Here is a 22,106-nt window from a genome sequence, read left to right as displayed (position 1 = left end):
TGTTACCTTACCGTGTTCTCAATATGCCTTTGTTCGTGTGTTTGCAAGCCACTTGCATGTCCCATTCTCTGGTTTTAAAGGATTTTAGGGGCGCCTGGTTTGGGCCTAGTTTGATGGTTTGGGCCTCTGCCTTCAACTCAGGTCGTGATCTCAGGGTTTTGAGATCAAGCCCCACATCAGGCTCTCTGCTCAGTGGGGAGCCTGCTTCACCCTCTCTCTGCCTGCCTCTCTGCCAACTTGTGATATCTCTCTCTCTCTCTCTCTCTCTCTGTCAAATAAATAAATTAAATAAAAAAATAAATAAAGGATTTTATTTAGGGCACCTGGGTGGCCCAGTTGGTTAAGCAACTGCTTTTGGCGTCAGGGTCCCTGCTCAGTAGGGAGTTGCTTCTCCCTCTCACTTTCCCCTCTCGTGTACTCTCTCAAGTAAATAAATAAAATCATTTAAAAGTTTTTTATTTACCGATTTATTTGAGAGAGAGAGTGCACATGCGCATGTTGAGGGGCAGAGGGAAAGGGAGAGAGACTCTCAAGCAGGCTGCACTGAGTGCAAAGCCTGATGCAGGGGTTGATCTCACGGCCCTAAGATCATGAACTGAGCTGAAACCAAGAGGCAGATGCTTAACTGAGCCACCCAGGTGTTCCTGCATGCCCTATTCTGCAAGCTGCTTCATATTCCTATTCTTTGCCCATTTGTATAGTTATTGGTCCTTTTCTTACTGATTTGTCATTATTTCTCCCCATTTTGTTACTGTCTTTTACTTCACTGTGTTGAAAGTGTTTTTGTATGCTGTCTTCCTTTAATCTCTTCTATACTTGCCTGAGCTGGTGCTTGTCTGATCTTCATTTGTGCATTTCAATCCTGTTCCATCTGGGCTTTATGTTAGGGACAAGGTAGGGATCCAACTTTTTCTTTTCCCAGATGGTTACCCAGTTGTCTCCACACCATTCACTGAGTAATTCATCTTTTCCCCACAGAGCTGAAATGTCATTTGTAACATGTACTACATTTCCATATGTATATGAGTGCTTTTCTGGACCCTACTCTGCAGTGGAAACTTTTGTCTACTCATTGGCCACTGCATTTTTTAAAAAAATATTATACCTTTATATTTCCATATTTATAGTACCCGTTTATTCAACCTCTTTGTCCCAATTGAACTTTAAAACTATTTTCTTTTTTTTTTTTAGAAGATTTTATTTACTTACTTTAGAGAGAAAGAGAGAGAGCAAGCAGGGATAGGGGTAGGGGCAGAGGTAGAATCAGGTTCCCTGCTCAATTGACTAAGCCACATAGGCACCCTGAAACTACTTTGTCTTTTAAAAAATTTACTGTAGGGGTGCTTTGTGGCTCAAGTGATTAAGTGTCTGCCTTTGGCTTGGGTCATGATCCCAGGATCCTGGAACCAGCCCCCACGTCAGGCTCCTGGCTCAGCGGGGCATCTGTTTCTCTCTCTCTCTCAAATAAATAAAATCTTTTTTAAAAAATTTACTCTAGATCCTTTTGTAGTTCATAAGTGTGATGATTGGGTGTTTACACCCACCATTTTGCACATACACACAAAAAATTGTATTAATTTTATTTGGACCATACCAAATGTTTGTATTAACCTACAGAGAACTGACATCCTTATCATGATGGCAATAATAACATTTATCTTTATATCAAAATATAGGAGTAGATGCTTCTCCACTGGTTCATGCTTTCCTTTATGTCTCTGTAATATTTTTTAAATATTCAAGATTTATTTATTTATTTATTTATTTGACAGAGAGAGAAATCACAAGTAGGCAGAGAGGCAGGCAGAAAGAGAGGGGGAAGCAGGCTCCCTGCTGAGCAGAGAGCCCAAGGCAGGTCTCAATCCCAGGACCCTGAGATCATGACCTGAGCGGAAGGCAGAGGCTTAACCCATTGGGCCACCCAGGCGCCCCAAATATTTTTATTTTTAAGTAATCTCTATACCCAGTGTGGGCCCTGAACCCATAACCCCAAGATCAAGAGTCCCACATAACACTGACTAAGCCAGCCAGGTGCCCTATGGCTGTAATATTTTAAGTTTTCTTCATTCAAAAGTTCTTGCATGCACATTTATTTTTACATAGATTCATGAGAGTTTTTTGTTGTTGTTGTTCCTTTTTGTAAATGGGCTCTTTTCCATTCTTTCCTATATATATATTTATTATGTAATATAGATTTAATATATAAACATAAGAATAATATAAATGTATAAAGTAACATAAGTTATGTAATAGAAAATTTGTGAACTAAACTCCAGACTTTATTCAGATTTGACTAGTTTCCCCACTCATGTCCTCATTCTGTTTCCAGATCCCACATTCCATGTGGTTATCATGTCTCCTCGGGCTCCTCTAATCTGTGACAGTTTCTTTGTTTTTCATGACTTTGTTTTTCACGACCTTAACAATTTTAAGGAGTACTGGTGGGTGTGTTGTAGACTATCCCTCAATTTTGGTCTGTTTTTCTCGTGGTTAGACGGGGTTGTGGGTTTTTAGGAAGAAGACCAGAGAGTGGCCTTCTTTGTTACATCCAGTCAGGGGCCCACAGCATCCGCCTCTCACTGTCACATTAGCCTGGATCACTTGGCCAAGGTCTTGTTCCTCTCTTCCCCTTTCCCTTAGTCTGCTCTTCAGAAGCAAGTCACTAAGGGCAGGCTACACTCAGGAAAGATTGTGGGGGCAGGGAGTAGCTACATAATGACTTGAAATTCTTCTGCTGGAAAGAACTGCTTTCTTCTCCTGTATTTATTTATTAATTCAGTCATATATATCAGTCTGGACTCATGGATATTTATTTTCCCATTTGGATTTAATCCAAAAGTATATTATTTTACTGCATAAATTGCTCCAGTTTGGTCATTGGGAGCCCTTTTGGGTAGACTCTGTGTCCCTTTGATATTCCCCATCCTTTTGTTACTTGGCGGCTTCCTTGCTTTCTGGCATTTCAAGATGTCCCAGGCTCATCTTGTATCTGTCCTGCCCTGACCCTAGCATCAGCCATTTCTCCAAGGAGCTGGTTCCTTTCACTGGTGAGCAGCCTTAGAAACGAAGATGTCAGTGCTGGGTGCCTTTTTTGTTCCTAGGGTAGCACTTCTAGGCCACCTCAGCAGACGGAGCTAGGAAATATCTCTGTGCATACTTACCCGTGTAGACACACATGGCCCTCCGTTGTTTTGTAACCAGTAGCTATTTGCATATAAAAAATGAAATTGTTTTATATGTATAAATCTTGTCCCCACCCACTTGCTAAACTGTCTTGTTTTTCTCTCCGTTTTATCTCATCTCCTCCCACAACTGTGTGAAGTCAAGACCACTGTTATCCCATCACAAAGAGGGAAACAGGCTTAGAGAGTTCAAGTAACTTGCGCACACTGCACACCCCCTGGAGGGGAGACCTCAAACAGCCCCACTCTATTCTGTGTGGCCTCCTTGTGTCCTGAGGGCTGCAAGAAGTTGACCACCATGCTCAGTGGGCAGCATTGCAAGGATGACCGAGGACCCACTATATGCCAAGCATCTGGGAGAGGGGTACCCACCCCCATCCAGGGCTCAGGGGGTGAGTCACTGTTGGGACAAGTGGTATGGTGCTGTGATTAACGGTCAGGACAGACCACGATGGAAGATCGGGGAGGGCCCCAGAGCCTATGCCCCTGGGAGCTGGAGGCAGTGCAGGGTGTTCGACCCCAGGGAAGGTCTAGAATCAGGCCAGATGGGGAAAAGCTGTGTGGGCGCAGGGGGCAGGGAAGGGCGGTGCTCAGCAGGCTGGCATCAGGAGGCTGTGGACTCAGGATTCTCCACCCAGTGCCTGTGCCTGCCAGGGACCTCTCAGCCCACCCCACTTTCTGTGGCTTAACCCTTCATGGCTCAGCTTAGGTGTGGTGTCAGGCCTTTCCTGAGCCCTCAACCTTGGTAGGCTGGTCCTCCCCTGGGTTCTCCTCAGCCCCCAGAACCCCCAGGCCTTTCCACCCATCTGTGCCTGGGTGCTTGCCTGGCTCCTTCACAAGCCACAGAGAGCAGGCAGGAACCAGCTTGGCCACTGTGGGCCCAGCACCAGGTCCTACAGGCTACAGGAACAGATGTGTGGATGCTTGATGAGCACGCTCTCTGTGGAGCCTAGGGCCTGCGGAGCTGCAGACAGCACCCTAACTGCCTCTCCTTGGGCAGGAAGTGAGGGAACCACTGAGGGAAACTTTGGAATTCACATCCCAGTCCAGGTTTTCTGGCTTGCTAGTCTTTGGGAATCTTGGCACCTGGGTGGCCCACTCCAGTCCTAGCTCTGCTCAGTCCCCACAGATAAAGGGGGCTTCCTTAAAGTCCTTTCCCGCAAGGCCACATTCCCCGGCTGATCTCCTCCCGAAGGCCCTCTGGTCCCTGGGCTTCTCAGAAAGTCAGACCCGACGGTTCCCGTGCCTGTGCCATCACTTTCCTGCTGCGCAATCTCAGGCAAACCTTTGCACCTTCCCAGGCCTCCCTAAGCATGCGGCTATGGGTTGGGGCGTATCCTTCCTAAACAGGGACTGCTGCTAAGGGTGCTGGTGCTCGAGTTTCCTAGGGAATGGGCCATCCCTGTGCGGTCTGCTGGACCTTGTAGGAACTTTAGGACAGAGGAGAGTCCTCCATCATTCCCAAACCAGGCACCAAGAAAGCATACTGGGACCCAGAGATGCCTCCTGCCCACACACACACAGCCCTGTTTGCTGGTTCTGAAGAAGCCTTGCCCGCGAAGGCACTCTGTCTGGAAGTGAAGCAAGGAAGGTTTTCCAGAGGAAGGACATGCAGAACTAGCTCCCAAGGGTGGTCTTGCTCCCAAGGAGCAAGAAGAGAGGGTGCTTCAGTCAGAAATGTGGGCCCTACCCAGGGCCTGAAGGAAGACTGTCCTGATGTCAGCCCTGAACCCTCCTGAATGCCAAAAGGGAACAGGAGCTTAATTTATTTATGCTCAGCCTTGTTCCCCAAAGGAACTGAGGCAGCTTACAAAACCCAGAAGTCTGAAATGTTACAAAGTGACAGGGGAAGTTGGGTGAAGGGAAAGGATCATGGCAGGAAAGGAAGATGAAGCCAGGAGTCCCCACTTACTGGGCTTGAAGACCCAGAACACCTTCCAGAGGTTAGTCACAAGTCTAGCTCTGAGCTCCCTAATGGCTGAGGAGAAAAGTGAAAGAAGACCCAATTCCCTGACCTAATGTGGGAAGATGAAAATACAACCAGTGCTCTGGAGAAGCACCTTCTGTTGCCATCACCTGCTTCTCTGCCTCTCCTCACTTCAGGGTTAAGCTCCCCTCTCTCCTCCACTTCCCACACTATGCTCCTACAATTCCTGGATCCCATGTGTTCTAGAACCTACTCTCCTAAAGTAAGATTTCCCCCTCTCCCCACCTCTCCAGTCCTGGTGAGCAGTAATATTAGGAATGCTTGTTGAGAGCTACTGTGACCTGGTGTGTAGCGGACTCACCAAACTCTGTCCAGCCCTACCTGGATGCGGGCCATCTGATATATTGTTTCATGCTGGACATTTACCTCTGTGTGCAGGACAAAAGTGGGAGAGCTCCTCAGAGGAGACCACAGGCTATGTGACCGTCAGGGGCCACCCACTGGCACTCCCACCACCACCTTGGAAGATCGCCTCCCGGGCCTGTTTTTCTCTCTCAGAGGGAGATAACCAGGATAAAGCTGTAGATTCAGTAATCACTAAGCAACAGCTTAGTGAAGGGCCCAGCACATAGTAGGGTTTCAAGCAAAGTATCTGCGTTTGATGGATGCAGAGCCCAGAGGCCCGGCAGTGCGGAGACTCGCCCAAGGTCACACAGCTGGGGCTGTAGATCAGACCAGGGCGGCCCGACTCCCGCGGGCTGGGTTTGTCTGGAGCCAGCTTGCGGGAGCGGTGTTTGGAAGAGCGGATGCGGGCGTGGGCGAGAAGGGACTTCTATTTTGGAGCGGGTGAGAGAAGCGCGGGACACCGAGGGGGCTGGATCCCTCCCTCCGGCTTCCCGCGACCCTTCCCGGGAGGAGCATCCCGGGCGGGTAGTGGGGACCTGGGGAGGGGCGGGCCGGCGGTTACCTCATCGCCGCCTCCGGGAAGCTCCGCTCGCCCGCTCGCTCCCTCGCTCGCTCGCGCCGCTGGCTGGGGCGGCGACTCAGGGCGCCGGAGCGACCGAAGGACAGCGGGACTGAGGCACCGAGAGGCAGCGCCGTCCCCGCGCCCGGACCCGCTGCGGGACCCGCCGCGAGACCCGCGCGGCCAGGAGGTCCGACCCCGGTGCTCGCGCTGCCGGCGGTGCCTCCAGCTCGAGCTGCGGGGCGGAGGCGGTGTCTGCACCGCGCGCGGGGTCTGTTCTCTCCCGAGCTTCGGCACCTGCCGGAGCTGCTCGTTCGTCCTCCGTCGGCCTGCTCGGCTGTCTGCCCTCCGGCCGCCCGCTCCGTCCTCTGGCCCGGCCTCTCCTGGCCCAGGGTGCTCCGGGGGCGGGGGCGTGGGGGGCGATGAGGAGCGCGGGGCCAGGGTGCACCGGGCAGGGCACGCGGGGCGCACGGCGCTGCGCTGGTCCATGAGGGTTTACAACGCTGGGCGCGGCTGGGCGCGCGGGCCATGGGGGGCAGCCTGCGGGTGGCTGTGCTGGGTGCCCCGGGCGTGGGCAAGACGGCCATCATCCGTCAGTTCCTGTTCGGTGATTACCCGGAACGCCACCGGCCCACGGACGGGCCACGCCTCTACCGGCCCGCGGTGCTGCTCGACGGCGCGGTCTACGACCTGAGCATCCGCGACGGCGACGGCGCTCCTCCGGGTCAGAACCCCGGGGGTCCAGAGGTAGCGACTGGGGAACGGGCGGCGCGGGCGGGGGCGTGTGACAGCGTGCGTGTATATGTGGCGGGTGCTTGGTGCACACGTGCATGTCTGCCTTGACAGCCCTGGGGTGCCAAACTGTGTTCATGGATTAAAGGATGAACGTGTCCTGGGGGGTTTGTGTGTGTGTCTCTCCCTGATGGCCTGCTGCTATCCAAGATCAGGCCCCAGGCCCGCGATTTTGAAAAGAGGGGTTTTCTCACTGGCCTAAAGTGCCTGTATTATTTGCCTGCCTCCGAGGGTGGTTCTGGATCAGTGCATGGCAGACCAAGGTCGTGCCTCCCTGCCAGGGAGCATTTTATGCTTGGGGAATTAAGCAGACTCTCAGTGGGGAGAGGATGGGGCCAGACACAGGTGTACTTTCTAGGGCGGTTATTCTCTGCTCCTTTATTCCTGTGACTTGGAGCAAAGAGTTTAGCAATTTGTGCGAATCCCAGGGCAGATTTTGAATTCTTGGAGCTGGATGCCTCTGAGGGGTGAAGAGGAAGGAGCACACAGAATTAAGCAGGGCTTCCTGGAGGCGCTGACGTTTGGGCTGACCCTGGAAGGATGAATGAAATTTTGATTAAAAGAAGTGTCAAAAGCCTGCCAGGTGGAAAGGACAGCATGTGCTTAACCCAACCCCCCACCCCCACCACCCCACCCCCGCCCTGAATGTGTCCAGCTGTCCCATCATCAATGGTGTCGGAGGGCCTGGGGAACACGGAGCCTGGGGCTTAAAGGCAGCTGTGGTAAACAGGGAGTGAGGGCCTAAGAGGCCAGCCCCGAGATGAGCTTTGAAAAGCTGGAAGGAGGAAGCTAGGGGGTAGGCAGAGAGGAGGCCGAGAGCGAAGGAGGGCTGGTAAGCAGCTGACTGGCTTCAGACACGGGTTAGAAATTTTTATCCTGGCAACCGTGAGGACAGGAGGCCTAGGGAGCTTGGAGAGAGATGGTGGGGACGGCCGAGGCCTGAGGATGAACTGTGGGTTTAGCATCAAGACCCTTCAGAGGGTCTGGCTGTTGGAGAGTGAGAAAGGGTCTCTGGCAAACTCCGGCCTCCTGCCCCAGGAGTGGCCAGACTCCAAGGACTGGAGCTTGCAGGACACGGACGCCTTCGTGCTCGTCTATGATATCTGCAGCCCGGACAGTTTTGATTACGTGAAGGCGCTACGGCAACGCATCTCGGAGACCAGGTGGGGATACTGCCACAGGTGTGTATGGGTGGAGGAGGGGTGCTTTTGCCAGACCGGCCGGGCCTTTGCCCAAGGGTAATGGGTGGGTTCTTCCCTGGTCCTGGCTGGGTCTCTGGTCTGCCAGCTATGCGGTCTTTGGGCCACTCGGGTCTGGTATTTCCTTGGGAGGGGGGCTGTCTCTGGCCACAGAAATGTATATACCCACTGCGGAGGGAGGGGTCTCCGGCGTGGGGCGTCCGGCACACTAGCCCTCGTCCCCATCTGGCCCACAGACCGGCGGGCGCACCCGAGGCTCCCATCCTCGTGGTAGGCAACAAGCGGGACAGGCAGCGGCTGCGCTTCGGGCCTCGGCGCGCCCTGGCCGCCCTGGTGCGCAGGGGCTGGCGCTGCGGCTACCTGGAGTGCTCCGCCAAGTACAATTGGCACGTGCTGCGTCTTTTCCGCGAGCTGCTGCGTTGCGCTTTGGTGCGTGCACGCCCTGCACACCCGGCCCTACGCCTGCAGGGGGCGCTGCATCCAGCGCGCTGCAGCCTCATGTGATTGAACTGGACGTCGACGCAGAAGGTTGGGGGAGGGTGGTTTGATTGGAACAACCGGCTACCCGGATTGGACGAAATTGCCCAACTTCTCTCGGATTGGACAGGACAAGGTCTCCTCCCTGATTGGACGAGGAAACCTCCCACTCAGTCTCCGGGAAACAGGACTTTGGGGAGCTGCATTGGACCCTGCCAGGCCCCCAAGCCACACTGGGCTCCAGCAATCTTTTCTGGGACCTCATTGGGTTACAGTCCCATTGGGTAGAAGGGACTTGGCTGTGGATCTGATTGGAAGCGCTCAGGTTGCTCCTGCGGTTCCACTGGACAGACTATAAAATCACACCTCTCAGGAGGTAATAAAGGGGAAAACGATGGAAGCGCAGCTTGCATTTCTTGGGTGGGCTGCATGGTCTTAAGTTTAGAGGTCGTTGCTCTCACCTAATACCAGAACCCCAACATGTAAGAAGTGTCCCCCGAAAGGTGTGATGGCCCCAAGGCCAACCCCAAGAAGCAGACACATGTGGCTGAAACAATACTTTACTGTCAGGCTCTGCAGGGCCACAGGACCGCAGGATGGGTCCTCACTGACCTCCTCTAAGGCAATCAATAATATTAGTAATTAAATAGCAACGCTCATCCCCCAACCGGAATGTACAACAGAGGTCCCATTGTGCCATGTGGTCCCAAGGGGTCTGGTCCCATGAGGTCTGGTACCCGAGAGGCAGGGGTGGAGGGGGGGGCTCCCTGATGCAGAGGGGTTAAGGCCACAAAGGAATAGGATGAGGAGTAGGGGCCTGGGGGGCAGCTGGGCTGGTTCATCACATCCAGGAATCCGGCTCTGCCCTTGGGCTCACAGAGTGCAGGGCATGCCAGGCCCCAGGCTCTGTGGATCCAGACGGGCGGCGAGGGCCCCGAGGTGTGGGGATGCGTGAGGGTTTTCGGTCTGGCTGTGTGTCCATCCGGCCCCGTGCCCAGGTCCTCGGGAGCTCCAGGCCAGCCAAGGGGCTCCCAGGTGCATCTGGTGGGCCCCCCACACCAGGGCAGGGGCTGCCTTCATCGGAAGAGCTGGACAGGACTGGGCCTCGGGGCCCGGGCAGCCCATTGGCCATCCGGCCAGAGTCCCCGGGCTGGCCACACTTGCCACCCAGGACACTGAGGGATGAAGAGGAGGAGCTGGAGGAACAGTAGGCCGAGTCAGGAGCTGGAGGGTCTGGGGCCCGAGCTGGGTCAGAGGCTGGTCCAGCTGGGGTCCCGCCAGCAGCAGCCTCAAGGGCTCGGGCATTGGCCAGGAACTCCTCTTCCAAGCGCCTGAACAGTTGCTGCTCCTGCTTTGGGTCCAGCTGTAGGGGGGTGCGGAAGACACTGGCCGGTGTGGCGCCCAACTCTGGACTGGGGTTGGAGACCCGGAGAGGCCGGGGCGCTGCAGGGCTGCGAGCCCGGGGAGTCTGGGGGCTGCTCCTGCCTGAGCCCCCACTGACCCTGCCCCGGGGCACCCATGAGTGCTGCCCATCTCGGTCCCTGCGCACCAGCAGCATGGTCTGCTCCTCCCGGCTCTGGCTCCGGGCCCGCCGGGCAGGGCTGGCGGCTGACAGCGGGGCTCCCCGGCCTCCTGGGGGCCCACGGGGCCGCCCCCGATCCAGTCGGTCTCTGGACTGGCTGCGTGGGGGAGGAGGCCGTCTCGGGGAGGATGGGGTGCCCGTGGTCAGCCGCCGGCTGGGTCGCTCCTTCCGGGAGCCAGTGCCTGAGTCTTCACTGCGGACACCAAGGGGGCCACTCTGGGCTGAGGACGCTGAGGAGTCACTGTCCCCGGAGTAGCGGCGGGAGCGGGGATGGGGGGGCAGCTGGTCCCGGGCCCTGGGGCAGCGGAACAAGAGACATCGAGAGATGGGGCATACAGAGACAGTACTGGCATGCAGAAGGGCCCAGAGAGGAAAGGACAAGCAGCCAAGTGGTTGGGGGTGGGGAAGACACCTGTGGTGGTGGTGGTGGTGGGTGGGGTGGGGGCTGTCAAGGGCTTCAGTCCTCTTGGGGACTTCCAGAGAGAAGTGAGGGACTCCAAGCAGCTTCCGGCAGCCAGGGCCACCCCCCACCCAAGGCAGCGGAAGAAGCCAGGTTCCGAGTTCCCCCTCCCCAGGCCTCCGGCTTCCTGGGCAGGCCAGAGGGAAGCGGGTAGGACTGGCTGCCGCCCAGCCCCCAGGGCCTGCCCCAGCTGTGTTGTTCAGTTGCTTAGGTTGCCATGGAGATAGGAAGCCAGGCCTGCCCCCACCCACGGGAACTTTTCCCAGGGTGTGAGTCACCCTGGAGCACAGGCTCCTTTGTCATCCAGCCACGGCAGACACCCCCAACCCCCCGACCCCTCACCCCCATGTCCCCCTGCCTCTCACCTGAGGGTGGTCTCCATTCCCTCCTTTGAGGCCCGTAGGCTAATGGGCATCACTTCTGGCCGGGAGCTCCGGCGCTCACCCCCAGGCACTGGGCTGCCAGCCCGCGGGCTGGGGGTGGGCGACACCCTCTGTGGGGAGAAGGTGCGAGCCCTGGGCTGGGGTGGGCGGTGGGCTGCGGGGGTGAGACAACAGGTGGCCTGTGAAGGGCAGTGCCACAGACAGAGCCCAGCCTACGCATCCCCCGTATGGCCCCGCCGCAGGCACTGACCCGAGGACGAGCAGCGGCAAGGGTCATGCTTGTCCAGATAGTGCTCCAGAGTGTCCCAGCCGCCACCCACGCGCACCATCACGTGGCTCCTCAGCACCTGTGGGAGCCCAGTGTGGGCAGGTCACGACCTGTCAGTGGGGGTGGGGGGTGTGACAGCCCACCTTAGGCTGCTGCCTGCAGGGCAGCCCCAGGCTCTTACCCGCACGAAGATGAGGAGACTGGAGTCTCCCACGCGGTACTTGCCCTCCGAGACTTTGATCATGGGAAACTGGTCTGGACAGGTGCAGTAGCCCAAGATCTCCCTCACCTGAGGCCAGAGAGGAGAAGCGGGAGGTCAGGGATTCAGTCCCTCCTCCTGGGGCCTGATGTCAGCAGCTCCAGGGTCAGGAGGAAGCAGGTCCTTCCGGAGAAAGGGGGCATGGATGGTGTGGCTCCAGACTTGGGTGCAGGCTCTACACTTGACCTTTCACCAACTGCCCTTCCCCTTTGGCTGTTGGAGGTCAGGAAGCTGATCAGGAAAGGATGGTGGCCCTGTGGTCAGGCCAGGGCGTGGGACCCCAGTGTGGCGCCTCCCTCCAGCCCCTGAGCCTGGGGCTGTCCTGGGAGCCGTCCTCACTCCCCCTTCACCTACTTCACAGAGAGAGGCTGAGGCCCCACAGGGAGACTGGGTCTATTGGAGAAGGAGGACCATGGGACATGAGTGCAGGGAACCCACGCCACATCAGTGCCACAGACATGTAAGACACACACACACACCCCAACATGTACACCTAGGCCACATGCCCAGCAAGCACACATTTGCACCCCTCCTGCTCCAGCCCAGGTCAGGAGCTGCCAGGCTGGCTATGTGGGCGGCCCACCTCCCAGCCAACAACAATGGGGCCAGAGGAAATGAGCAGGTGGAGCTTCTGGTGACCCTGGCCCAAGATAGGACTGGGGTTGGCAGCCTCTGCCCAAGGCCATCCGGCTAACCCCCTCAGGGGTAAGGCACAGCATAGTCCTAACCTTCTGATAAGAAGGACACTCTTGGCCAGGCTGCGGGGGCGTTAGGGATACCTAGGTCCTGAGATAAGCAGGAGGGAGCTGGGGGTACAGTCTGGCAGCTCCCCATGTTTTTCTAACAGTAGCTCTGGGCTTGGCTTCTCCACCAGTGATGTGCGCAGGGCCACGGGGGGTTGGCAGGGGGGCTGTAGAGCCCTGGGAAGCTTCCCTAGGCCCTCAGTGAGCCTACTGTGTGCCGGGCACCTCCCTCAGAGCCAAGCATCACAGGCACCCACTCAACCTCGAGCTCTGTGATGTGGATCTAAGTGTCTAGTCCTGAAGTACATACAGAAGCGGTCAAATCACACAGCCCCTGGATGAGGGGTATACAGCCTTCTCTGGTGGACGGGGAGCCCTTGAAGTGGAGATCACACAGTGGAGCTCAGATTTCATCCACAACCCAGCAGGGCCATGCGACCTCATCAAGCAAGCACTTCTCCCTCCAAGCGGCTGTGCCCGCTCCTTGGGGCCAGGTATATAGTTGATGCTCAACGTGTGCACTACCCCATGGGGCAGGCTGTCCCATCCTGGGCACACGGAGGGGACGTGCACCCTCACGGGCAGACTCACCAGCTCATCAAGGTTGCGCAGGTCGCTGGGTGTCATGCGGGGCCCGCGGGTGGGAGCCCCTGCTGTGGTGGCCGTTTCGGGGGCGTCCTCCTCGGCTGTGCGAGTGTGGGGGGCCGGGGGGGCAGCACGGAGCTCCTGCTCAATCTCCTGTTCAAACTGCACAAGGCGAGGGGCGAGCAGGCCAAGGCGGGCCCCACGCCGTGCCACCTCCAGCAGGCACAGCACAACGCTCTTCTCATTCTTCCGAAGCACCAGGTCCTCTGTCTCAAACATGAGCACTTCAGGCACACCCAGCTCTGTTCGGCACCAGCCGATGAACGTGGCTACATTGTCGCGGGCCATGAAAGAGCCGGGCACCACACTGTGTGCCTGGAAGGCCACCCCGCGGGCTGGGCGGGCAACAGCCAAAGCGCGAGCCGCATCGGTGACAGCATTGGCATGTTGGCACAGGGTGGTGCCCGTGGCCAGCCCCATCAGGAAGCCATCGCCACCACTGGGCAGACCCAGGCCATACAAGGCGTTGAGCCACTCGGCCAGGTCCTCCTTCATGGCCTCCACGTAGGCCTCACTCGAGCGGTACGGCCGCACGCTCTTGGCTGCTGAGCCCGCGATGCCCGCCACCGGGTCTGCCATGTCCGGGGCCAGCAGAGTCACGATGGGTGGGCAGGGATACAGGGCTGCTGTGAGGACCCAGGAAGCCCTCGGTACAGACTAAGCCGCTGACCACCTGTAACTCGCCTGTCATCTCAGGCCAGATGCTTGGTTTTGTGAGCTGGCTGTGAGAAACTTCACTGTACCTCGGTTTCTTCGTCTGTGAAATGGGTACAGTAATAGCACCCTCCTTGCAGGACCTAATGAGATAATTTCTATGAATGACTTAGTATTGAAAGTGTTTGCTATTTCCCTCTGGGAGGTGGGTAACAGGATACTTGACTGAATCCTCCCTCCCTCGCAGGTCCCCACGCATCCTTATTGCCCCACAAGGTAGGTGAAAAGCAGAGCCCTAAAGATGCAGCCCACAGGCGTGGGCCCACAATGGACAGGCAGGACAGTCCAGGAATTCAGGTCCCAACCGCAGGAATGATTAGCTCCATCACTGAGGGCTGGTACCCGGCCCCCCACCTCTGGGAAGGTCCCAGGTACTCCCACAGCTCTCCTTCCCTAACGACTCTCATTATAACAACGACGTAACAGCAGTAACAGTAACCGCAATGCCCCTGCCCAGGGGTGAGTGTCAGTGATTTTATCTCCATTTTACAGATGAGGAAACTGAGGTGCAGAGAGGGTAAGGGCTCGCTCAAGGTCGCAGAGCAGTGGGTGGCAAAGCCAGGCCGACCTGAGCCGCGCTTATGCTCCCAAGCGCCATGGGCAGCCCGGGGGCCGGAGACAGGCCCCGCCTCCTCCTGCGAGCCTCCTTAGCGCCGCAGGCCGGGTCCGTGCCGGCCAGGACTCGGAGGAGCCTCCGACAGCCCCGCTGGCCTTCGGGCTTCGGCCCAGAGAGGGTGCGGGGCCGCCCAAGGTCACACAGCCCCGGGGAACGGAGGCCGCGGCTGCCAGGTCCCCGTGAGTGCGCGCCAGGCAGGGGGTACTGGGGGTCCCCGCGCTCACCTGGCTCATCCTGCGGCCTCGGGGAGCATCGCCCCGGCGGGGCCGAGCGGGGCCGGGCCGCCGCAGGGAGGCGCCGCCCGAGCCACAGCGATCCGGTCCCGCGGCTGAGGCCTCCGCACCCGCCCGCCCGCCGTCTCCGCCCCGCCTCCCTGGAATTCGGATCCGGCCCGAGGGGGCGGGCGGGGCCGCGCGCTCTTAAAGGGGCAGCGCTATTCCCGGGCTGGCTAGGGGGACGGAGGGAGGAGCTGGAGTCTCCTGACTGGGGTGGGGGCGGGATCAGGGCCCCCGGGCGCCCCTACCAGCCCGGACGTCCTGTCCCAGATCAGCCTAGTCCCTACCGTACCTTTCAAAACTGCTTGGTCTCCTGTGGGGAGGTTTGGGCGATTTTAACTGCACTCCATCCCTGGATAGCTGCCTCCTCGGGAGGACCGCACGGCCTGTTCTCAAGACGAACTCAGGAAGCGATAGGGACCGGGGCTGCAAAGTCACCTCCGCCTGGAGGGAACCATCCTAGTTAAGATAAATGAAGCCAGTGTGACTCGGGTGTGAGCTTCCTACCAGCAGGGCGGGCCTCGTGGAGGGGGAAGATAGCCTGTTCTGCCCACCCGTCGTGCCACTCCTTACTGAATACTCATTTTTAACCTTGAGGTTGGGGGAACCCGTTTCTCTGATAAAGACACAGGCCCAGAGGAGTAGGCAGGGGGCTAAGGCCTAGGGATCTCACACCTTGGCCCCTGCCCTTCGGCGAGAGACCCATCCCTAACCACCTGTGGCTGCCCAGGTCAGGCACAGAATTAAGAGGAAAGGAGGATATGAAGTGGCCTGGGGCGGTTTGGCTCCAGAGGGTTAATCGCTGCTGGTTTCTTTTCAAACTGCAGAGGAGGGCCCCGGCTGGGACCTGCGGGAAATCCTGCCCCCTGCTGCTGGCTGGGTGGGGAGGCCAGGCCTGGCTGGGCTGCAGCCCCGCTGGCGGGGCGGGGCCAGCCTCGGGGGAGGCACCACCACCCATAGCCAAGTCTCAGAGCTTTCATAAAGCTCCTACTGTGCACCAGGCTTGCTCTATGCCCTTGACCTAAACCAGTCAAGTCACCTCTATGAGACACTTTCTTTTGCCTAAACTGGAGCTCAAGAGAGCAGCTGGTGGAGTCTGGGGTTTGAACATGGCTATTATGGGAATATCCTCATTCAAGTGTCAGGGGCATTTGTGGAGTACCTACTGTGTGCTAGACCTTGTGGTGCCAGGCTGATCACATACATCATCCCACCGAGTCCTCATGACTCAGTGGGCAAACAGCCTAGTGTCTTAGATATCCAAGTGGTACAGGTTCTAATCTACCGTCTCCTTCAGCACCCCTACCCACAAAGAGTGAGGAAGGGGGGGTAACTAGTAACAGTAATAGCTGACACTTAAGTGGCGACTACTGTGTGCTGGGTCTCTTCTGGCACTGGGAACTAAGAGCAAAAGGTGGGAGGCAGACCGAGCCAGCTATCGGGGTTCACAGTGTGGTAGGAAGGCAGCCCTAGGACTGAAACAGGGATGAGGCACCAGGGAAGAGAGAGCAATGGAACCAACTGAGGGCCTGGGAGTGTGGGGTGGAATGAGGCTGCAGGGGTTTTTGTGTTTGTTTGTTTGTTTGTTTTTGACAGACAGAGGTCACAGGCAGGCAGAGAGGCAGGCAGAGAGAGAGGAGGAAGCAGGCTCAATCCCAGGACCCTGAGATCATGACCTGAGCTGAAGGCAGAGGCTTAACACACTGAGCCTGCAGGCACCCCAGGGCTGCAGTTTTAAATCAGTGTTCAGGAAAGAACCTAAGGGAAGGAACAGTGTAGATGGCTAGAAGCAGAGTATTTCATACAGAGGGGACAGCCAGTGTAAAGGCCCTGAGGTGGGCAGGTGGTTGGTGTATTCAAGAAAGAATAAGGCCTCTGAGGCTGAGATGGAGAGTGGGATGAAAACAGAGATATTGGGAGCAGAGCAAGTAGGGCTTTGTGGGCCATGCCTCTTTGGAGGGACATGGGAGTCATGGAGGGATTTATTGCAGGGGAGGGGTGTGATCTGACTTAGGTCTTAACAGGTTCCCTGTGGTTGCTGTGCAGGGATGGAGCAGAGCTGTTTCTGAGGGCAGAGCTGATGGGATATGCTGGTGAATTGGGTATGAATGTGTGGACAGAGTCAAGAATTTCTCCCAGATCTGGGACTGCTGATACTTGGGGAGAGAGGGCTGCTGGAGATGGGGGAAAGAGCGAAGTGTGGAAACTAAGTAATTTAGTCCTCAAAATCATCTTTTTTTTTTTTTTTCCTCAAAATAATCTTAGGAGGTGTGATGATTTTATGTGTTCTCATTTTACCACGTGGGGACACTGAGGCCAAGAGAGGGCAAGGGATGTAGTGTGGTCAGCAGCTGTGCAGGAATTAATTCCTGCTTATGTCTACCTTGCTGAACAACAGGGTTCTAGACATAAGAGAGGCCAGATTGAACCCAGGCCCTGGTCTTGGTTTTTGGGTGAGATGGTTAAGCTCTCTGAGCCTCAGTTGTACTATGTGTAAAATGGGACAACAGTAGTAGTCACATCATAGTGTTGTGAAAATGGTATCATTAGTTAGCATTCAGGACAAATGTCTACTATTCCTCTGAGGAAGTGGGGATAAGGGGGTGGGGGCTTGCTGCTCCCTATCTCCCGTCCCCCCAGCTGTGACCTGCCATCACAGATGCCCACTCTAGAGCACAGACTCCAACATTCTGATTATAGGACAGGTGGCAGGTGTAGGGCTGACTGGCATAGCAAGACTCTTGGCCCAGGCCGTGGAGGGCCTCAGCTTTGACCCCTTTTGTTGTGTGGTGACCTGTTCTGTTCCTTGCAGGACCAAGGGAAGTCATAGAAACTGCTGGAGGGACAGGAGGTTTGGGCTACAGTTGTTTTGAACCCATTCCCACAGACCCCAGGGGCCACCCTGGTATACAGAAGGTGTGCCTCTAATGCGCTCATGGTCTTGCCCATGGCCAGTGGACACGTGGCTAGATTTCTTGCCTCCACTGCTGGGTGCCAGAGAACTGTGTGCTTGGCCTTGGTTGCAATGGAGGTCAGATGATGGCCATGGAGTCTTCAGGTAAAGCCCTCCCTTGTGGGATTCAGCTCTGGGGCCGGGCAGCTCAGGTGCTGGTTGGGTCCCCTCCAAGCTCTCCAGGTTAGACTGAGCTCGTGAGCTGAGCCCTGATTGAGCAAGTGACCCATGGGGGGCTTTAGGCTCCTATGTTCCCATGTGGGTCCAACCACGACAGCTGCTTGTTCCTGCTCCAGCTATGGGACCCTAAGCTTCCCTGAGCTCCCTCCTGTACCCTCCAGGAGCAAAATCAGGGCCAGAAAGCCCAAGAGGGCCCGCTTTCCACTCTGCCTGTTACACTGCTCATTGCTTGCACTGTGGCCGGCAGCTCCGTCTGCGTGGGACAGGAAAGGTCAGCTCCAGAGCCAGCCACTCGCCCTGAGGTCCTGGTGTCTGGGTGCTTGGCTCCCAGTTGCATCAGCCACTTGCCTCGGTCACTGTCCTGTCCTTGGCTCCACAGCTGCCACAACCTTGGAGGCCCATGCTCCTTCCCACGGGGCAGGTGAGCCACTCGTTGCGGTCTGTGTGTGCGGGGCATAGACCCATCTCCAGACTGACTCCTCAACCTTTTGCCCGTAACTGTGGAGTGTAGCCTTGCGGGGCTGTGAGGCTGAGATGGAAATGTTTATTCTGAGTGTGCTCCACCAAGAGCTCCGGAGAGTTCGGAGCAGGGTGTGGAACGTAAGCAGGACTTCTCCGACTTCTCCCTGCTTCCTGTCCTGCTCCTGCTGGTCGCACCCTTGCTTTTCCTCCTCCTCCAGCTCCACGGGCACTAAGCAACTTTGTGCAACCCTTTGAGACAGAGCTTGGAACTCAGGCTGCCTGAGGTCCTCCGAGGCCAGTGTGGTCCATACATTTCTTTTGGCTGAGAGGAATCATTCCTTCTGACATAAACGCCTCTCGCAGGACTATTTAGTGCTGGTGACAATCCCCTCTTGAGGCAGGGCCGAGAGCCACTCTGGGGCAGCCTCAAGTTCCAGGCAGGGGGTAGGTAATGCTGGCCACGTGTGATGGTTGTGCCGTGGCTCCCACAGAGGGCCGCCTTGTCATCCCTTAGCATGGGCTGTGGGCTGGGTGGTGGCTGATCCCTACCCAGAGCTGCAGAGCTCCCAGCTTCTCAGACACGGGACACCTGCGTGCAGGGAGCACAGGCCCGGATGCCTCAGCCTCCACTGGCCAGTTCCACCGCCTCATCCAGGACAGAGGGGTGGACTCCTACCTCAAAGACTTCTCGGGAAGTCAGTGTGGCGAGGTGGTGCTTGGCACCACACAAGAGCCCAGGGATGTTGTGGTTAGATTTGGGCCTCAGGCTGTGCACCTGGGCTCTGACACTCCGATGCCTGCCAAGGCTGAGGTGGGAGCCTCCTGGGCCCCTTGGAGGAACAGCACTGGCCTGTGTGGCCAGAGTCCAGCCACCAAGGCTGAGTGGGGCAGCTGAGGTCACATGATACTCGTAGATCATGGTGAGTGTGCTGGAAGGCCTTGGTGAGTTGTAAGAGAAGCGTCTAGAAGTTACTTGGGCTTTGTGAGGCAAGGGCTGGAGGGGTCAAGGGAAGCGGGGAGCCCCACGCGGGGCAGCAGAGGAGAGGTGGGAGGTGCTGGTGACTTAACACTGTACAGGGTTTTTTTTTTTTTTTTTTTTTTTGTCTGTACAGGGTTTTGATGAGAGCCCGCTGGGTTGGGTCGGGGGCTGGGGCAACACGAGAGAACAGAGGCCAGGACGATGGTGAGGCTCCAGGCGTCCCCCATTTGCTGAGTTGGGCTGGAGGAAGGCGCCGGCTCTAGCCCTTCTGCAAGCCTGTCAGCCCCTCGAAAGGAGCTGGTATTTAGGAGGATGTCAGCCAGGCACTGAGGGTCAGAGGAGGCCTTCCTACCTTTCGATCAGGGAGGGGGTGCAGTAGCCACCAGAGGGCCCAGGAGGGACCACTGATTTGGCAACACAGTAACTGGGGACTTTGAGAACTATTGTTTTTTTTTTTTTTTTAAAGATTTTATTTATTTATTTGACAGAGATAAATCACAAGTAGGCAGAGAGGCAGGCAGAGAGAGAGAGAGGAGGAAGCAGGCTCCCCGCTGAGCAGAGAGCCCGATGCGGGACTCGATCCCAGGACCCTGAGATCATGACCTGAGCCGAAGGCAGCGGCTTAACCACTGAGCCACCCAGGCGCCCCCTTTGAGAACTATTGTAAAAGCAAAAGAAGACTGACAAATGGCTTGGTATCTAGAGGGGCTGATGAAGGGTTTCCTGAAGGTGGGAAAGCAATGCCTGTTCTTGAGAAAGGACTTGTCAGTGTAAAAGACGAAGCCAGAGATGTCACACATTTGCTGAGGAGGGCTGGGATAGTGCCCAGGACCTGTCCTGGTCTGCCTCAGGAATAGAGGCGAGTAGCGAGCAAACCCTACGGACAGCAGGGTGGCTGTGAGTAGGGAGGGGTACACGGGCTCCTCGGAGCCTTCCCAAGGCCTTGCTCTCGTGGACCAGGGGATGGAGAAGAAATCGTTACTCCAAATTCTTCTTGTGCCGTCCTCTGGCAAAGGTGACCATTTCTCCTTGAATCTTCAGACATTAGCTGGTTTCACTTTTTATCATTTTTTTTTAGATTTTATTTGTCAGAGAGAGAGAGTGAGCACAGGCAGACAGAGTGGCAGAGGGAGCAGCAGGCTCTCTACGGAGCAAGGAGCCCGATGCAGGACTCAATCCCAGGACGCTGGGATCGTGACCTGAGCTCAAAGCAGCCGCCTAACCAACTGAGCCACCCAGGCGTCCCAACTTTTTATCATTCTTTAAGCTTTGAAAAGCCAGAATAAGATACAATTTCATACATGTGGACTTTTGAAATACGGACTAGTATCAAGTTATGCTGAGAGCTGTGGCTGCGACTTTAGGAGGCAGCAGTTCCATGGGACTCCCCCCACAGCTTGAACCTCTCCACTTCCGAGCTAGGTGTCCTAGCTGCCAATAACTGATTTCCCTGTCCCTGGCTGCCATTCAGGACTGTGTGTACAGCCCTGCCCTAGCTGGTCTTTGCTGATGGGGTATGTTAAGGCCTGCATTTCTTCCTGAGCATCTGGTCATCAACTGACTTATTTGCAGACTGGGTTACATATAGTTGCTTACTTGGAAAACCTCTCTTCCCAGGAAGGCATGGTGGGGCCTCAAACTGGATGCTGGGAATCACCCTTAAATCTACTGGCCCGGACCTAAAGAGTCTTCACACAAATCCAGGAAAAGGCAAGACTGATGAAAAAGGCCCAGATGTTTTAGGGTCTGAGGCTCTTCTCATCTTCTCCATTATTTCAGAAACACGCTCATGAGAAAAGCCCTGGCTTCTGACCTCACACAAGGCAGCCAGGGATGGCTGAACAGTGGCCTCTATTCAACCACGTTCACAAATGCTGACCCTAGAACATCAAGAAAATGTCACATCACGGAGTGGGAAGTGAAAACAGTTCCCATTAGCGGTCACTGAAGCAGACTTCGTTCTGAAGCCTGTGGAGCCTGACTCGGAACACCCACGACAGCCCAACAGTGGCCTAGAAGCCACAGTTACCCACGGTGTGGGGCATTACACAAAGCTACTCCCGGCGAATGAGCTGGACCTGGGCTGGATATCCCCATGGTGAGGGGGGACACCGCAACCCCCGTTTCCTTGCTAGCAGCACCACACCCGACATGGTGCCATCCTGACCCTTATGGGTTTCCCCTCCCAGGACAGTGGAAGGAGCAGTTACGTGGCAGCTCAGGGCCCACTCCACGACTTGCAGCGACTGCGCAACAGAGGCCGAGAAGGATGACTGTTTATAAACATTTGGAATTTTATTTAAAAAAAAAAAAAAAAAAAACAAACAAAAAAAAACAAAAAACATCACAACCATGAACATTGTTACAGTTAGAGGCCCTCTTGGTTCTCCACAATGATACTGAGCATGCTCACAAGGGGTTCCCATTATTTAGTCTTAGTTAAACAACCATCTTTAAAAGAAGGAAAAAAAAAAAACTCGGCACACTACCATTTAACTTGTTTTAATGTTTCTTCACAAATGGTGAAAAATACTAAAGTACAGACAAGGAATAATCATAATGTTGTGGCCAACATTATAAATATGGAATTATAAATTTAAAACATTTTCTGGTTTAAAAAATAAATCTGGTAGTCAATGCAGCTCTGCGGGGTCTCTGCGTCTAGTAGGGCCGGTCTCTGCGTTCCTGACGGTGCTCGCCTCTGTAAGTCCAAAAGGCGTGAGGGGTGAAAAGGGGGAAAGGAGAGGGTGCATCCCGCCACCTCCCAGCGGAGCCCAGCCTGTTCCAGGTCAGCCGGGGAGGGCCTGCCACCTCCTCGCGCCCTGGAGCCCGCAGCTGGTTCACACCAGCACATACTTATCCATTTTTCCAGGTCCTCCGCGCCCGCCTCTTCTTCCTCCCATCTGTTCCATCAAAGGTCCAGGGGGTCCGCCGGGGCCACCCCGTCTTCCTCCACCAAAACCGCCTCGGTCCATGCCCCGGCCACCACGGAAGCCCCCTCTGTCTCCACCACGGCCACCTCTGAACATCCCACCGGGACCACCGC

General features: G+C 56.2%; 2 protein-coding genes and 1 long non-coding RNA gene across 4 annotated transcripts; 1 reads left to right on the top strand and 2 right to left on the bottom strand.

The window, feature by feature from the left end:
- The first annotated feature begins 6,112 nt into the window (after positions 1-6,112).
- On the top strand, positions 6,113-8,933 carry RASL10A (RAS like family 10 member A). Of its 2 annotated transcripts, none has more exons than XM_059409970.1 (3): positions 6,113-6,820; positions 7,904-8,046; positions 8,301-8,933. In XM_059409970.1, exons 1-3 carry the CDS (start codon positions 6,602-6,604, stop codon positions 8,566-8,568), a joined length of 630 nt encoding a protein of 209 aa, XP_059265953.1. In that variant the 5' UTR covers positions 6,113-6,601; the 3' UTR covers positions 8,569-8,933. The 2 variants fall into 2 exon arrangements, with proteins under 2 accessions (XP_059265953.1, XP_059265954.1); XM_059409971.1 differs by having other exon boundaries at positions 6,486-6,820; positions 7,904-8,028.
- A 152-nt stretch (positions 8,934-9,085) lies between these two features.
- On the bottom strand, positions 9,086-14,563 carry GAS2L1 (growth arrest specific 2 like 1). The gene is made up of 6 exons (XM_059408768.1): positions 14,436-14,563; positions 12,828-13,678; positions 11,416-11,523; positions 11,217-11,313; positions 10,949-11,120; positions 9,086-10,418 (listed from the first exon to the last, which is right to left on the bottom strand). Exons 2-6 carry the CDS (start codon positions 13,458-13,460, stop codon positions 9,383-9,385), a joined length of 2,046 nt encoding a protein of 681 aa, XP_059264751.1. The 5' UTR covers positions 13,461-13,678; positions 14,436-14,563; the 3' UTR covers positions 9,086-9,382.
- Positions 14,564-21,330: 6,767 nt separating this feature from the next.
- Positions 21,331-22,100, bottom strand: LOC132023845 (uncharacterized). Its single transcript, XR_009406072.1, has 2 exons — positions 21,917-22,100; positions 21,331-21,761 (listed from the first exon to the last, which is right to left on the bottom strand). It is a non-coding gene; the product is annotated as an uncharacterized LOC132023845 (long non-coding RNA).
- Positions 22,101-22,106: the final 6 nt, after the last annotated feature.

Source organism: Mustela nigripes, chromosome 8 (genome assembly GCF_022355385.1).
Source record: "Mustela nigripes isolate SB6536 chromosome 8, MUSNIG.SB6536, whole genome shotgun sequence".
NCBI lineage: Eukaryota > Metazoa > Chordata > Mammalia > Carnivora > Mustelidae > Mustela > Mustela nigripes.
This window is presented reverse-complemented; position numbering and strand designations above follow the sequence as displayed.